Raw genomic sequence first — 16,761 nt, forward strand, 5'->3', positions numbered from 1 at the left:
AAGTTCAAAAAAGGAAGAGGGCAGAGCACATGGATGAGGCAAAGCAGGAGGGAGAAGGAGAGGGGTATAAGAAGCATTCCAGGTGAGCCTGGCTGGCTCAGAGGAGCCTGGCTGGTCAGAGGAGCACATGACTCTTGATCTCTAGGTTGTGAGCTCAAGCCCTACACTGGATGTAGAGATTACTTAAAAATAAAATCTTTAAAAAAAGAAGGCATTCCAGAGACATTTTCACCTCCAGAGCAACACTGGAATGAGTTTGAATTTTAAAAAAAATTCCTGGTTTACCTTGCTTCACCCCATCTCAAACTTACTTTTTTTTTTTTTTTCCATCTTTTTTTTTCAAACTTACTTGAAAGGATACTTCTGCCAAGTCTCCTTTACCAAAGCAAAGCACAGACTGGAAGGGATTATCTAAGATTTTTTTTTTTCAAATGCTTTCATTTGAAAAGTGCAGGTAATTGGTGTAAAATTTTTCACCTGAGTTTTTATTTGCTAACATTGCCATGGGCTTCTGCCATTTCCCCATGTTTGTTTTTGTCCTTTTGTAAAATTTTCCTTACCCTCATGGACCGAGAGCCCCAAGTAAACAATCTCCTTAGTTACAGAACTAAATGACTGACTCACCTGGTATTGAGGATGTGTCTTCATAATTCCAAACCAAAAGAAGAAAGCCAGTGAGCAACAGCATCAGCATGGTGGCCACAGGCATGACTTCGGGCATCATGCTGGTGATGTTATAATGCATTGGGTTCAGCATTTCCCAAACCATCCTTTGTTCCTGGATCTCAGGAGAAAAAACTTAAAGTCCTGTGGAAATCAGAGAAGCGCAAAAAAAAAAAAAAAAAAAAAAAATTAGAGAATCCCTGAAAGGTTACATCCAGGACTCCCGTTGCTTCTTCAGAGGATGCTGTAGTGCAGAAATCAGCATTTGTTTTATAAAGTGATTGGACACCCAGACAAGATAAACTTGTGGTTACAAGTCAAAACAAGCCACAGAGAGATCTTTTGGCTTCAAGTGCAGCATTTCTGACCTTGGTAGAGTCTCAGGTTTGTTTAGACACTTGGTTTGATAGAACCTTATCATCTTGCCCTTGAGTGGATAGAGTGGCTGAATTCCCAATTGAGAATCAAATTTCTTACCAAAATATAAGAAAATGAAGCTCGTTCCAGAGGTAGAGCCATTCTGTGACTTCATTAATAGATACTGCTTACGCAATCTTTTTCTCTTGACATCAAATCATTTTTTTAAAAAACCTCTAACCCCCTTCCTTGCTCAAAATTCCTCCCCGCTAAGAGTGAGCTTCCCTAGCAAGAATTGTTGCTTGGGCATTGTCGAGGTATCCTCAGTGCCTCCTGTTGGGTTGTTTCTTGAATTCAGTGTGACTCAGGATGATCTTTCTCTATTGGCTTTAATAAGGCTTAAAATCTCTTACACCACAGGCTGGGTGAAACAGTGTCCATGTGGGCCAATGTCAGAGACAGCAGGAGAGAAGAATAAGAGAGGGAGAATCAAGGAAGAGGAGAAAGAGAAGAAATGGAGAGGATGGAGAAAAGAAGGACAGAAAGAGTAGAATGCTGCCCGCAATAGGCTCAGGTCCCACTTGTGCTTTGCCCACAGCAGCTAACCTCCTATGCAAGGTAACTTTCAATTTGATTTGGCTGGTTCTGTTGTGTTTCTCATTAATGTAATGTTGAGTCTGTCTCTTCAGTAGGGTTTTCTAAGACCAATACTCACAGAGGAGAGCTTCAGGGATAGTGGTTTGTTGAAGAACCTAGACTGAATAAACTTGCATAACAAGGCAAGAGCCACCATTCAGTGTGGTTCTGATGGCCCATGACTGCTCTGAGGATTACCCTCCCTTGGAAAGTGACCTGAGTTTGCAGGACTTGTAATGGCTCTGAAACAGTTTTTGGCAGGATTTTATCTAGGAATAGTTCTAGATTCTTTTTTTTTTTTAAAGATTTTATTTATTTGACAGAGAGAGAGATCACAAGTAGAGAGAGAGAGAGAGATTGGAGGAAGCAGGCTCCCTGCCTAGCAGAGAGCCCGATGTGGGACTCGATCCCAGAACCCCGAGATCAGGACCTGAGCTGAAGGCAGAGGCTTAACCCACCGAGCCACCCAGGCAGCCCCTAGTTGTAGATTCTTAACCACATCTTCTGATTGGATTATGTTCTGTGAACTCCCTGAAATGCTACATGAAGTGTTGTATCTCCTCACCTGAACTTTTAGAAGGAAAGAACTTTCATCAGATTTTTAAAGAGTACGTAGTTACATTTCTCCCCTGATCTATATGAGATCTCATTTTATTTATTTTTTAAAATTTATTTGACTGGGGGTGGGTGGGGGACACAAGCAGGGGGATTAGCAGCAGAGAGAGAAGGAGAAGCAGGCTCCCCGCTGAGCAGGGAGTCTGATGTGGGGCTCAATCCCAGGACTCTGGGATCATGACCTGAGCCGAAGGCAGAGGCTCAAACCACTGACCTACCCAGGCACCCCTCAATCTATATGAGATCTTAAATATCCAGTTAAAAACCCATTTCTGGAAATTAGAGAAATTTCATAATATAGTTGAATTTATTCACTTGCTTGATTCATACTATTGATTCATTCTATTATTGCACCATTTAAATAATTATTTTTTAAAATATTTTATTTATTTATTTGACAGAGATCACAAGTGGACAGAGAGGCAGGCAGTGGGGGTGGGGGGCAACAGGCTCCCTGCTGTGCAGAGAGCCCCATGCAGGGCTCAATCCCAGGACCCTGAGATCATGACCTGAGCTGAAAGCAGAGGCTTAACCTGCTGAGCCACCCAGGTGCCCCCAATTTGGGGGCATTTTATTATTTTTTATTTTATTATTTTTATTTATTATTATTTATTTATTTATTTTTATTATATTTATATTTATATTATATTTATATTTATATATATTTATATATATTTACATTTATATATATTTATATTTATATTATAATTATTTATTTATTTTATTATTTTTATTTATTATTATTTATTTATTTATTAATTATTATTATTTATTTATTATTTTATTATTATTTATTATTAAGTGCAAGGCATTAAATGCCTGTATGTATATTGGGCAATTTGGGTGGTTTGTTTGTTGGTTTGTTTGTTTAAAGATTTTATTTATTTGACAGACAGAGATCACAAGTAGGCAGAGAGGCAGGCAGAGAGAGGGTGGGGGAAGAGGCTGCCCGCCGAGCAGAGAGCCCGATGCGGGGCTCAATCCTAGGACCCTGAGATCATGACCTGAGCTGAAGGCAGAGGCTCAACCCACTGAGCCACCCAGGTGCCCCCAATTTGGGTGTTTTTAAATGTATATAAGATGAGGCTGAAAAGTCAGAAGTGTGTCTGTTATCATCTGGTTCCTTTGTTAACGAGAAGCTGCTTTGAAACAGGTTGAATTTTAGGTTTTGAATTTCCAGTGTGGAATTTTACAACATTCTGAATAAGCTCCCTGTGACTTTATGACAGCCAGGACCTTCAAGGTTTCTGTTGATATTAATGAAACCTGAACCCAGTGTTAAATGTGTAAGTGAAGGGGCTCCTTGATGGCTTGGTCGCTTAAGCTTCTGCCTTCCACTCAGATCAAGATTCCAGAGTCCTGGGATCCAGTCCCATTGAGCTCCCTACTGAGTGGGGAGTCTTTCTCTCCTCTCCTGCTCCTCCTCCTGCTCGTGCTCTATCTCTATCTCTTCCTTTCTCTCAAATAAATAAAATCTTTTAAAAAAATTTTTAGTGTATTATGTATTGGGTCTTACTATTTTTTTTCACTTCCATATACACTTAAAACCTGTAGTGTGAAAGTTTTTAATGATTCAACAAAAATTTAAAAGGTCATAGAACACTTATGTTCTTTTCTCTTGATTTGTAAAAAGATTTTATTTATTTTTATTTTAAAATTAACATATAATGTATTATTTGTTTCAGGGGTAGAGGTCTGTGATTCACCAGTCTTACACGATTCATGGTGCTCACCATAGTACACAGTGCCCACCCAACCACCCCAGCAGTTCCACTCCCCTCCACTCCAGCAGCCCTCACCTGAGATTGAGTCTCTTAATGTTTGTCTCCCTCTCTGGTTTCATCTTGTTTCATTTCTCCCTCCCTTTCCCTATGATCCTCTGTCTTGTTTCTCAAATTCCTCATATCAGTGAAATCATATGATGTCTTTCTATGATTGATTTATTTCGCTTAGCGTAATACTCTCTAGTTCCATCCACATCATTGCAAGTAGGAAAATTTCATTTTTTGAATGCTGCATTGTATTCCATTTTGTGTGTATGTATGTAGTGTGTGTGTATGGATATATATATATATATATATATATATATATATATATGGAAAGAACCCAGATGTCCATCAGTAAATGAATGGATAAAGATGTGAGACATATATCCATTCATTTACTGATGGACATCTGGGTTCTTTCCATAGTTTGGCTATTGTGGACATTGCTGCTATAAACATTGGGGTGCACATGCCACTTTGGATCACTACATTTGTATCTTTCAGGTAAATACCCAGTAGTACAGTTGCTAGGTCATAGGGTAGCTCTATTTTCAACTTCTTGAGGAATCTCCATACTGTTTTCCAGAGTGATTACACCAGCTTGCATTCCCACCAACAGTGTAGGAGGGTTCCCCTTTCTCCGCATCCTCTCCAACATCTGTCACTTCCTGACTTGTTAATTTTAGCCATTCTGACTGGCGTGAGGTGGTATCTCATTGTGGTTTTCATTTGTATTTCCCTGATACCGAATGATGTTGAGCATTTTTTCATGTGTCTATTGGCCATTTGTAGGTCTTCTTTGGAGAAATGTCTGCTCATGTGTTCTGTCCATTTCTTGATTGGGATATTTGTTCCTTGGGTGTTGACTTTGATGTATTTTTTGGATACTAGTCCTTTATCTGATATGTTGTTTGCAAATATTTTCGCCCATTCTGTCAGTTTTTCTTTTGGTTTTGTTGACTGTTTCCTTTGTTGCACAAAAGCTTTTGATCTTGATGAAGTCCCAATAGTTCAGTTTTGCCCTTACTTCTCTTGCCTTTGGTGATGTTTCTAGGAAGAAGTTGCTGTGGCTGAGGTCGGAGAGGTTGTTGTCTGTGTTCTCAAGGATTTTGATGGATTCCTATCTCACATTGAGGTCTTCCCTCCACTTTGCGTCAGTTTTTGTGTGTGGTGGAAGAAATGGTCCAGTTTTATTCTTCTGCATGTGGCTGTCCAATTTTCCCAACACCATTTGTTGAAGGGACTGTCTTTTTTCCATTGGACATTCTTTCCTGCTTTGTCGAAGATTAGCTGAGGGCTCATTTCTGGGCTCTCTGTTCTGTTCCATTGGTCTATGTGTCTTTTTGTGTCAGTACCATACTGTCTTGATGATTACAGCTTTGTAATAGAGCTTGAAGCCCATAATTGTGATGCCACCAGCTTTGGTTTTCTTTTTCAACAGTCTTCTGGCTATTTGGGGTCTTTTCTGGTTCCATACAAATTTTAGGATTATTTGTTCCATTTCTTTGAAAAAAGTTGACGGTATTTTGATAGAGATTTCATTAAAGGTGTAGACTGCTCTAGGTAGCATAGACATTTTCCCAATATTTGTTCTTCCAATCCATGAGCATGGAACATTTTTCCATTTCTTTGTGTCTTCCTCAGTTTCTTTCATGAGTACTTTAGAGTGTTCTGAGTATAGATTCTTTGCACCTTTGGTTAGGTTTATTCCTAGGTATCTCATGGTTTTGGGTACAGTTGTTAATGGGATCAACTCCTTAATTTCTCTTTCTTCTGCCTTGTTGTTGGGGTGTAGAAATGCAACTGAATTCCGTGCATTGATTTTATATCCTGATACTTCACTGAATTCCTGTATGAGTTCTAGCACTTTTGGGGTGGAGTCTTTTGGGTTTTCCACATAAAGTATCATCTCATCTGCAAAGAGTGAGAGTTTGTCTTCTTCTTTGCTGATTCGGATGCCTTTTATTCCTTTTTGTTGTCTGATTGCTGAGGTTAGGACTTCTAGTACCATGTTGAATAGCAGTGGCGATAGTGGACAGCCCTGCCATGTTCCTGACCTGAGGGGAAAAGCTCTCAGTTTTTCCCCATTGAGAATGATATTTGGGTTTTTGATAATGGGTTTTTCCTAGACGGCTTTGATGATGTTGAGGTATGTACCCTCTATCCCTATACTGTGTAGAGTTTTGATCAAGAAAGGATGCTGTACTTTGTCAAATGTTTTCTCTGCAAAAGATTTTATTTGACAGAGAGAGAGCACAAGCAGGGAGCAGCAGAGGGAGAGGGAGAAGCAGACTTCCCACTGAGCAGGGAGCCTGATGTGGGACTCAATCCCAGGACCCTGGAATCACGACCTGAGCCAAAAGCAGATTTTTAACCAACTGAGCCACCCAGGAGCCCTTTTCTCTTGATTTTTACAGTTTCACTTTTTATGGTCGTTGTTATGGTCTTGTACTACTGTGTAAAGCAAAGACTGCCTGTATGTCTAAATGCTTAATAGGGCTTAGAAGCCTGGTTCCTCATCCAGTTGCTGGTTCCTCATCTTCCTCAAGATGAATGTGAGAATTTTTTTTTAAATGCTCACAGACCATTTACTCTGTGTCAGACATTGTTCCAAGTGCTTTATAAATACTAAGTCATTCATCCTCACAACTATCCTGAGTTAAGTAAGATGATCGCTATTTTACAGATGAGGAAATGGGAAGTGTGATAAGTAGGGCACCCAGCTTATTTACTGCAGAGTTGGGATTAAAGTCCATGTAGTCTCTCCCTGGAGCCCATGCTCTTTTGGTTTTCAAGTTTTTATTTACATTCCAGTTAGGTTAACATACAATGTAACAGGTGTAGAATCTAGTGATTCATCACTTACATACAACACCCAGTGCAGAGCCCATGCTCTCAGTCATGCCATTTTAATACCTATTATGGGATTTATTATATTCAGGGATATATATTATTATATATGAATATTATATATGAATATATATTATTCAGGGACTTTTCAATTCTAAGCTATTTATGTTTATTTGTAAGCTATTCAGAATGACTTCCTTTAAATTAGTAAGCTTTTCAGACCTTTGACTTTTTTTTTTTATTTTTTCAGCATAACAGTATTCATTATTTTTGCACCACACCCAGTGCTCCATGCAATCCGTGCCCTCTACAATACCCACCACCTGGTGCCCCCAACTTCCCACCCCCCACCCCTTCAAAATTCTCAGATCGTTTTTCAGAGTCCATAGTCTCTCATGGTTCACCTCCCCTTCCAATTTCCCTCAACTCCCTTCTCCTCTCCATCTCCCCTTGTCCTCCATGCTATTTGTTATCCTCCACAAATAAGTGAAACCATATGATAATTGACTCTCTCTGCTTGACTTATTTCACTCAGCATAATCTCTTCCAGTCCCGTCCATGTTGCTACAAAACTTGGGTATTCATCCTTTCTTTTTTCTTTTTTCTTTTTTTTTACAGCTTTATAAACATATATTTTTATCCCCAGGGGTACAGGTCTGCGAATCGCCAGGTTTACACACTTCACAGCACTCACCATAGTACATACCCTCCCCAATATCCATAACCCCACCCCCCTCTCCCAACCCCCTCCCCCCATCAACCCTCAGTTTGTTTTGTGAGATTAAGAGTCACTTATGGTTTGTCTCCCTCCCAATCCCATCAGACCTTTGAATACCAACACCTGGAAAGGTCCTTTCAAATTCTTTCCTTGCAGATTGATTTTCCTTTTCAGTAGAACATTCTAATGGGCCGCATAGACAGGTTGGTTGAACAGACACCTTTGAGCGGTGGTATAGGAATGTAGGAAAGTCCTAGAACGTCATAGGGGATGCTTAGATGTCCTCTGTGCCAGGAATACCTCCTCCGCCCCTACCCCCAAACACGCATATACATACACATGGCCCTCAAGTGCCATGTTCCTTCAAAAGCCATCTCAAGTATTTGGGGCTCCGGGCATTTGTTTGCCAAGCAGTCTCTACTCTTCACTCACTGGGCATCCCACATGGGTCCTGGTACCAAACAGGAACCAGATCTGTGTTTCTGTGCTCTGTGGAACCACAGGTATCCTAACACCTTCACTTACTGCCCCATAACCTCAGGATGAGGAAATGCCAGTCCTACACCCAGAGTCCCAGTGCAGGGCAAAGGCTGCTGGGGACACTGCAGAGCCTGGGTGTCCTGGTGCCCTGAGTTCAGGACACACTCTGGGCCCTGCAGTACCAGGAGGGGTTCCCAGATGTCCTGGTACAGCCTTGACCCTCTGCAGGGTGGAGAAGCAGCCCCCAGGCTTGCAGGAGTACCACCTGGCCAGGCCAGATCCTACCAAATCCTGCCTTGCAGTATGGGGGCAACCTGTCTAGGAGACCCTTCCACCCTGGGTCTGTGGGCCAGGTGCCAAGCCTGCCCTTCCTTTCCTTCTCGTCACTATACCTGGTGTGCTCCTCTTGTCCCCACTCACAGAGAAATGTAACCCAGCTACCTTGGTTCTCCCTGTAAGTCCTTTACAGAATAAAATGAGACATTCATCGTTAAAAGTTCTCTCCTTCCTTTTGTTACTTCTCCTTCTAGGAGGGGAGTTCTCCAAAGCCAAAGATCTGTGTCTTTCTCCTTCAAGATTATATCCCATTCCCAGAACAGTGTCCTGGACTTTACTTTGTATATGCTCACTACAAGCCTGTTGCCTGGGTTTGCAGTCTCCACATTCATTCAGGTTTTACTCCTCGGTGCAATCTCCCTGAGACCCTTCTTCTCAGACCTTCTCTTTCAGTCTATCCTGTGCACTGTTGCCAGACTGCTTTTCAATTCAGTTTTCATGACATCAGTTCCTTGCTAAGCCTCTCCTTGCTTCTAGCTGATTGCAAGGCTTCCAAATTCATCCTCATTCAGACTTATTTCTTGGCTTTCTGCACCAACATTCTGACTCCTCACTGACCCACAGACATCCTACCTGGGAGCTCTTCCTCATGCCTTCCCTATCTCCCCAACTTGGCTGGTTCTGCCCTACAGGCCTCACAGGAAAGATTTGCTTCCACCTCTCCCATCTCTTAGCCATCTCTTACCTGGTATAAAAACCCCTTCCTCCTTTGACTTTAGTTCTGGGACACTCTTGCTTTTGACTGCCAAGTCACTCTATAACTCAAGAGTCATTGTTTCATTAAACAAGCATTTATTAAAGATATTGTCTGAGCAAGATGCTATATTCAGACATGAGAGGCATAAGACAAGTTTCAAGGAAGGTGGTGTTAAGCCAGGACCTGGTGGGAGGATGGCAAGTCTCTAGGATGACAGGCAGAGTTGCCCATGAACTGCTATATCAAGGAAACACAGCTGGAAAGAAACTCTGAGATCTTCCAATAGTACAGTTTTCTCTCTTAAAAAATGAACCAACCACCTGAGGTCCAGGGAAGTAAAGATCCACTCATCAGTGGTCCCTTAAGAGTGGAAAAAGTTTGCCCACATGCACATTCTACGGTATGATTTCCATGATGCTTTCCTACTGGGGTCATGACACTGCAGATTCTACTCATTCTTTCCAGCAAGCTTCCAAGTGAGTCTCTGGGAATTTCTTGTTCTGGAGTAGGAGAGATAATAAGAACCAACAGGAGACACCTGGAGGGATAAACATTGTGTGGTTGGCCTGGACTCCCCTTTAGGGACCACTGGCAAGACCTGAGCCACTGGCACTCCAAACACAAAGGGAAGATTTATCGACATTGTGTTAAAGGTAAGGGTCCCTCTTGAATAATTGCACAGCTGCCAAAACCCACATTTCACATGAGCATGCAGATCCAAAGCTCTTGGGCATCAGGTGGGGCTAGGGCTTTCTTCCTCATCTTTGAGGTACCATGACTTCAGTGCATGTTTGTGGAAATACTCTTTTCTTTGCAAGAGCTTACTGGCCAACTACCAGTAGGCCTGGCTGCTCTGTTACCTTAGCTTTCCTCTTTGCCCCTCTGAGGGTACCCTCTTGTCCCTCAGATACCTAATCCATTGTCTTCCCAATGGGCTATATCTGATATCTCCTCCCAAGACAATGTTTTAAAACATAGTTAGCAGAGATCCCTGGCAAAACCTTCTATGTCTTGACATTAAAAGCTTTTCAGGCCACTAGACAGGGTGTGGGTATTGTGGAACCAGAGGCCCACCATGGGCCGTTCAGTTTTACGAGACCCAACATGTTGTCTGGTCTCTGAGGGAACAGGTGGCAGAGTTTTTCAACCTAATCTTGGCTTTTAACCTGAAGAGGGAAAAAGTAGAAGTGACACATATCACAGGAAGGTTTGGAGAGGGGGCCTGAGTTCAAGTCTCAGTGGCTAACCAGCTCTGTGAGCTTGTTTGCTTCCCAAGCCTCCCTGAGCCCTGGCTGAGGAAACCAATTCTCTCTACCTTAGGACATGGAGACAAGGGTTAAAGCAAAACCTCCAGAGCCAGCACCAGTGGTGTTGGCTGGTGATCCTCAGGCTCAGACTCTCTGTGGCACATGGAATTGTGGGACTTCAGGACTCTGGGAGCAACTATGCCAGGTCCCCAAGTGGGATTGCCTAAGGTAGCCCTGATGCCACCAGCTGGAGAGGCCCAGAGAGAGAACCTCTTTCTTGTGGCAAGATCCAGAGCCCTCCCTCAGCCTTGGTATCCAAGATTTACTACACTGAGGTCCCAAGTGGCCCTGCTTTAGCTTACCTACCTGGATGTGATAAGCTCTTCTAAGGGCACTAACGAAGCTGGCTCCTGTATAGAATGCCCAGCTGCCTCTGCAGTGGGATGTCTTTTGTAATTACCACAGCATAAGTTCCTCCAGGGCTACCAGTCACATCTCTGTCCTCCCTGTGGCTCCCATGGAGGCTACATGAGTGCCTTGTGCCTAGTAAGTGCTCAGTAAATGTCAGTGACATGAATGGTTAGCAGGTTAAACTTTGGCGCCTGGGTTGTTAAAACATGATAAACTCACACACCCGCAAGGAAATGTTTTCCATATCCTATCTCTGCTTGCATATATCAAGTTTCAGCAATGCAGTGGCCCACAGCCACCACCCATACCGTCAGATAACAGCGGCTGGCCTTTCCTTGTGAGCTTATCTGTTGTTGAGCAAACTAGGCCACACAGATGGCCTAGAGCAGGGCCAGTCTCTGACAAGGGAGCCACTGGCTGACCCCAAGTGCTCACATTACTTAACCCCTCTGGACCTCCTTTCCTTATCTCTAAAACACAGGGATTGGGCCATATGACCTTTTCTAGTTCTGTGTCTGATCCCCAGAATTCTTACCCTTTATCTTAGCTTCCCCTCCTGGTTCTCTCTTCATCTTCCTTGATTCTTTTTCCTTGTGTATCATTGCCTTAGGCCAGCCAGGGGTGCCCACAGGCCCAGGTATCTAGAGCAAAACTGGAATGTCAGGGAAGCTGGGGTGCTGTAGCTCTTCTCATTCTCCTTAAATCCCCAGGCCCATTCTGAGAATCAAATGAAAGAACTTTCAGAACTGCAGTCTGGGAAACACACTCAGGAATCAACATGCAGTGCTTTTGAACACACTTCTGGGTTCTGGACCCCCTGAGGCCCATTCACAGACTTCAAATTAACAACCTCTGGGGCCAGTTCCTTTTTCCACTTTCCACCTCAGTTTCCCAATATCCCAGAGACCCTTTCCACATCAAAACCACCTTCACTGACCAGTAGAGTGTGATTTTCAGATTGTAAGTGAGTGGAATTTCCTTTGGGAATTTTACATTTCTCCTGGACCCTAAATCTATAGGTGAAACCTTAATGATAAGGTGGTAGATTAAGCAGCCAGTGGAACTAGTGAGAAAACATTAACAGGAGAATGTCTGATAACCCTGAAATCCCAGCTGTGGCCTACCTCTCACTGACACTGTCTCTCACTGACACTGTCCAAGTAACCCTTGGTAGGCATCAAGGCTCATAAGATCTGTGGACTTCTGCCATGGAAGGTCCCACCTCATGGGAAAACACACATGCAGGCAGACTACTGTGCTCACTCCCCAAGTTTCGTTATCTACAACATCTTATGCACTAGGCTCTAGGAATATAGCAATGAACAAAATGAGGTCTGTGCCCTCAAGGAGTTAATTTGGACAATACAGAGCCACCTGTATTACCATTCTTGTAAGTCAAATTACAAATTTAACCGCAGCCATCCTTAGGAAGACAAGAGAAACTGATTATTGTGGGAAGGTTGGCTATGGTTTAGTGAGCAGGCTTTGAAGGAGCAGCATTATTTTCAAGGTATCAAATTGAAGGAAAGGCATTGCAGCTTAAGAGAATGAGAAAAGAATTGACAGGGGAAACTCAAAGCTGTTCCTCCTTCCCTCCCCATGCCATTAGTTTTCCTGTGTTCAGATGGATGCCCATCACTGTTTATGTTCACTGCTACAGCTCTGCCTCAGTTTCTTCATCAGAAAAAAAGGAGAAATAGAGTTTCTTGATGTGGTAACTATAAAGAAAGAGACCTTATTAGTGTCTCTACCATGTGGGAAGAGTTCAATAAATATTATTAGTCTCCAGTGTCCAGCAAAAACAGACTATAAGGGACAGTCCTAGGAATAGCTAGAAGCAGCAGTCTCTGGACTGGAGTGGTGTCCTGGGGGTCACCAAAGACATCTGTGCTTTGGGGCAAGTCACTACACCTCCCTGCACCATAAGCCCCATTGGTGGGTGGTCTGGAGGTCAATGATTCTATGACCCTTTTGTCATGGAGCAATTGGGGATCATGTGAGAGAGGCTGAGGTGGCCTGAACAGAATTGCAGAGTTGCAGAATAATTGATGCTTGCCTCCAGTGCCCTTCCTCACCCAGACTTCCTTTTCTGTGTCATTTGCCCACGTTTTGTATCCACCCACTTTCTTCTCCTCAGTCATAAGAAATCATCTCACCAAAATAATTGGTCTCCAGGGGCTAATCTTTCAACTTGTTCTCCCTCCTAGGGATATTTTCATTTTAACAGGTGCCTGGAGCAGTTTTTTGGAGGGCACAAAAGAAATGTTTGGCACTCTCTCAGCTCTCTGGGAGCCTGTGGTCTAGTAGGAGAAGAAAACTAATAAGCATGACACAGTTGACAAGTTCAAAGAGATATTAGCACAGAGACATGGCCAAAGAAGGCTTTGCATGAATGGTGAGACTTGTTCTGGGCCTTGAAATGTGGTTGGAGTTTTAATGGTAAGAAGACAGGGTTTTGTAAGTGCTTGGAGGCAGGAATGAGTAGGGTGGTTGGGGATAATGAGACTAAAGAAGCTGGATCCATATTGTGAAGCATTACTATCTACTGGTGGAGCTCTAAGCAGGGGTGGGGATGATCAGGGAGGATACAAGAGAGGCAGGATTCTCTTAGCTGACCCCCTGGCTTCTAGCTTGTTCATGTACTCCTGTGCTAGGAAACTAGGGGAAGGTTTGAAGAAACAGAAAATTCAACTAGCTAAACTGCCTGTGTGGGTGCAGGCATCCTCAGAACCAATTTGTGAGCCTTGCAAAAATGTTTAAATTCACATCTAATTTCACTTACGGCTGTCAACAAGCACTGGGTTTGATCATCCATTTGTTCCACCACACATGGCTTCAAATGACCTTTTACGGCTTCCCAAATCAAGTCTATCATTGGTGAATGAAGAATTGGCCCCTTGATATATGTGTAGGAGAATTCAGGCAATCCCACCTCAGTTCTGGCGAATTCTTGGCTAATACTTCTTTGGTGGTTGTCTCTCCTCCGTTCTCAGTACTTTTGCTTCCTAGAATACCAGCTAGACAAATATTGAGACCTATGGATCCATTCTTCATGTTTCTTACCTGCTCCTTTTATATTTCCCATCTCTTTTACCTCTTTGTGCTGCATTCTGAGATAATTCCATGATTGAAACTCCCAGCTCTTCAACTGTTATTTGGCTTTCAGTCTATCCATTCAGATTTCCATTTCAAAAATCAAACTATTAATGTCCATTTTATATTAATTTCTTTATGGATGGCAATATCTGCTGATACCTCTGAGGTTGTTATTAATTCAGTGTATTATATAGGGCCCTGTTTTCATTGACCAGTAAGTCTTGTTTCCTCAGGTGCAAACTCTTCTGTTTACAGTTTGTGACTTCCTATGGTGTTGGCATTCATCAGATTTTGGTGAGTCTTAATTACGTGCTCATTTTTGTGGCTGAAATTCCCTGTTAGGCATCTGGCTGACTCTGTTTGTCCACCTTTTTGGGGAGGAAGAGAAGAGACAGGACGTTCTGGTGCAGTTTGTATTCCAGTCTATTTACAGGAAGAGTAAGAAAGGTGAAACGTGCCACTAGTAAGAATATCTTAGAGTTAGGCTTCTGGGCTCGGGTGTACCCTGCACCTCCTGCTCCAGCCCTCTGTGCTGATAGCTCCTTTGGGAAGAGTCCCTACATCAGCTACTGCTTGAAAAGGGGGAAGGAGATATTCAGGAATTCCTGAAGCCAATTCCTCAACCTTCTTGTTGCCCCTAGTTTCCTCCTGCTCTCACGAATCTACTTTTTCCACATAGGGAGTCCCATTCAGTTTTGTCTTTCCTTTGTAGGGATACTCTTCAGTGTGTATGTTGATTTGTTTCCTCTATCAGGTCAATCCTGTCAGGTTTTATATTTTCAGAATTCCTGGCTCAAGGAGAGCTCCCTTCTTGTTTTAGAATTCAGTTGTAGGTTTTAAAAATATCTTTTTCTATCAATTCCAGAGATTTGGGGTGACAAAGAAAGGCTGTAATGTGTGCTTCACCTACCGTCTTGAACCAGGAGTTTACTCAGGAGATTACAAGTGTCACAGGCTTCTGAAAGCAATTCCAAAGAAGCAACTCTGGGGACGTGTTGGCTTCTATCATTGAAATGAGTGAGTAGGCTGCATAGGAGTGTCATCTGCTTGGTCCTGTAATGTCTGATGTAATAGTTACTCATCAGTCCTGTGGCTCTGAGGCCAGACCCTGTGGCAATAAGGCAGCGTTGTTGATTTCAGAGGTGCTCTAGACTTCATCCACAGAGGGTCCAGAGTTGGATATGGTAAACAGAGGAGGCAGCAGGGGATAAAGAACAAAGAGTGATATACTCAGGAGACCCAGGAGAGCAAATATAGGTTAGATATGGAGGTCTGTGACCCAGCTGGAGGGAGAAGAAACAAGCAGAAATGCACATACATAAAAATGGCTTCTCCCAGAGTGGGTGGAATGGTGAACATGGGAGATTTTGGCCAGGCATGAGAATTCTAATAAAATGATCAACATTTCTCTAATGCAGGGTAAACTTGGAAAAAGGTAATGGGTAAATCCTTCATAAGTGTTAGAAACAGTTTGCACAAGGCCCTGAATGATCTGTGACCAGTTGGAACTTGAAAGTGAGACAATCAGCATTGTTACAGTTTTTATGACATTCTATGTTGTCATAATGGGGAATAATTTAATTTACAGCCCCATACTGTGTGACTTGAGGCAAGTTACTAAACCCTTCTGAGCCTTCAGTTTCCTTCCCAGTAAAATGGAGATAATAGAGTCTTCTTTGCCTTGAGATAACTTAGATGAAATATCTACATACACTGTGATAGAGTACAAATGGCAGGCATGATTTTGCCTGATACTCCTTCTCTCTTGGGAGTTCAGAAGCAAAGCAAAAATGAATGATCTAGAGAGTCCCTTGAAAGAGAGAAACCCTCAGGTAAGCATTCCAGGGATCCCTGCAAGGCTCTGAAATGCCACAGCCAGCAAACCAGACATGTTCTCTCAAGGTGTCTACGCCTTCAGCAAGGGCCTTCTGTTCTAGGTACTACACCAGGTGATAGGCACCTGAGGAACATGGTTGACAGGCCCTGTCCCTAGAGCTCATGACCTAGTAGTGAAGGCAGGCTGGTAAGCATAACATTGAGACAAGGTTTATCAGAGAGAGCATGCATGGTCCTATCGGAGTATGTAACAGAAAACCCCTTCCAGAATCCCCAGATGAGGTCAGGTGCCTACTCAAGCTCAATCTGAAAGATAGTATTTTCCAGGAGAAGGAATGGCAAAGGGGTGACTTATTCCAGAGAGAGGAAACAGTGTGTTTAAAGGCTCTGGTGGTTAAGAAGAAAATGCTCTTACCAAAAGTAGGAAAACTTCTTTCCAAATTATGCAGACACTATTCCAGTAATTGGAGGCAGATCTTATTTGTGTGGAGGGTCTCTGGAACAGCTGGGCTGTAAGTTCTTACATGGTTTCCTGACTCGTCGGGGGAGTCAAATGGGGGACTGGCCCCATGTGCAGGTGCACTCGCCTGAATTGATTGCCACTGAATTGATTGCCACCATTTCTCATTAAAGTCACTAATGACCTGGGCACAATGAGGGATCCCTGTCTCCCATAAAAACCCAGTTAAAGTAACTCAAAGGAATCTTAACACAATATTTTAAGAAGAAATTTCATTTTCAGTTTGTTTTGCTCACAAGTGAACGGGGAGGGAGGCTTTCTGGTGTTTCCACTCCTCAGGAAAAGTTTGGAAGCCTTTAACCCCATGTTTAGCTGAGACAAAAGTTGTGGCTTGCCTGCTATTGATCCCAAGTTCTACATGGAAGCTGCTAATAAGGGTCCTAAGAAACCAGCCAAGGGGTACAGAGGAAAACTCCGCCTTGCTTGGACATGACGTAGGCAGAGAGTACGTCTGGAAAGCATCCTGAAGGTGACAGGCTCTGTAATGATGGATGAGTAAGGTGTTTGCCAAAGAGCTCTTTCCACACTCCTGC

The 16,761-nt window shown here is 43.0% G+C and overlaps 1 protein-coding gene across 6 annotated transcripts in view; it reads right to left on the minus strand.

Moving 5' to 3' along the window:
- Window positions 1-16,761, minus strand: part of LOC125105151 (aromatase) — a 109,988-nt gene that overhangs the window by 36,881 nt on the left and 56,346 nt on the right. For 2 of the 6 annotated variants that reach the window (XR_007128819.1, XM_047738315.1), the window contains exons 1-3: window positions 14,783-15,489; window positions 13,559-14,295; window positions 625-807 (exon numbers count right to left, since the gene is read on the minus strand). Coding sequence is in view for 5 of the 6 variants with exons in the window: in XM_047738315.1 (XP_047594271.1) it covers window positions 625-769 (145 nt within the window). In the remaining variant the exon portion in view is untranslated. Of the gene's footprint in view, window positions 1-624; window positions 808-13,558; window positions 14,296-14,782; window positions 15,490-16,761 lie in introns of those variants that run through there. The other 4 variants (XM_047738318.1, XM_047738319.1, XM_047738317.1 and 1 more) reach the window with 3 other exon arrangements.

The sequence above is a fragment of the Lutra lutra genome, chromosome 7 (assembly GCF_902655055.1).
Source record: "Lutra lutra chromosome 7, mLutLut1.2, whole genome shotgun sequence".
Lineage (NCBI taxonomy): Eukaryota > Metazoa > Chordata > Mammalia > Carnivora > Mustelidae > Lutra > Lutra lutra.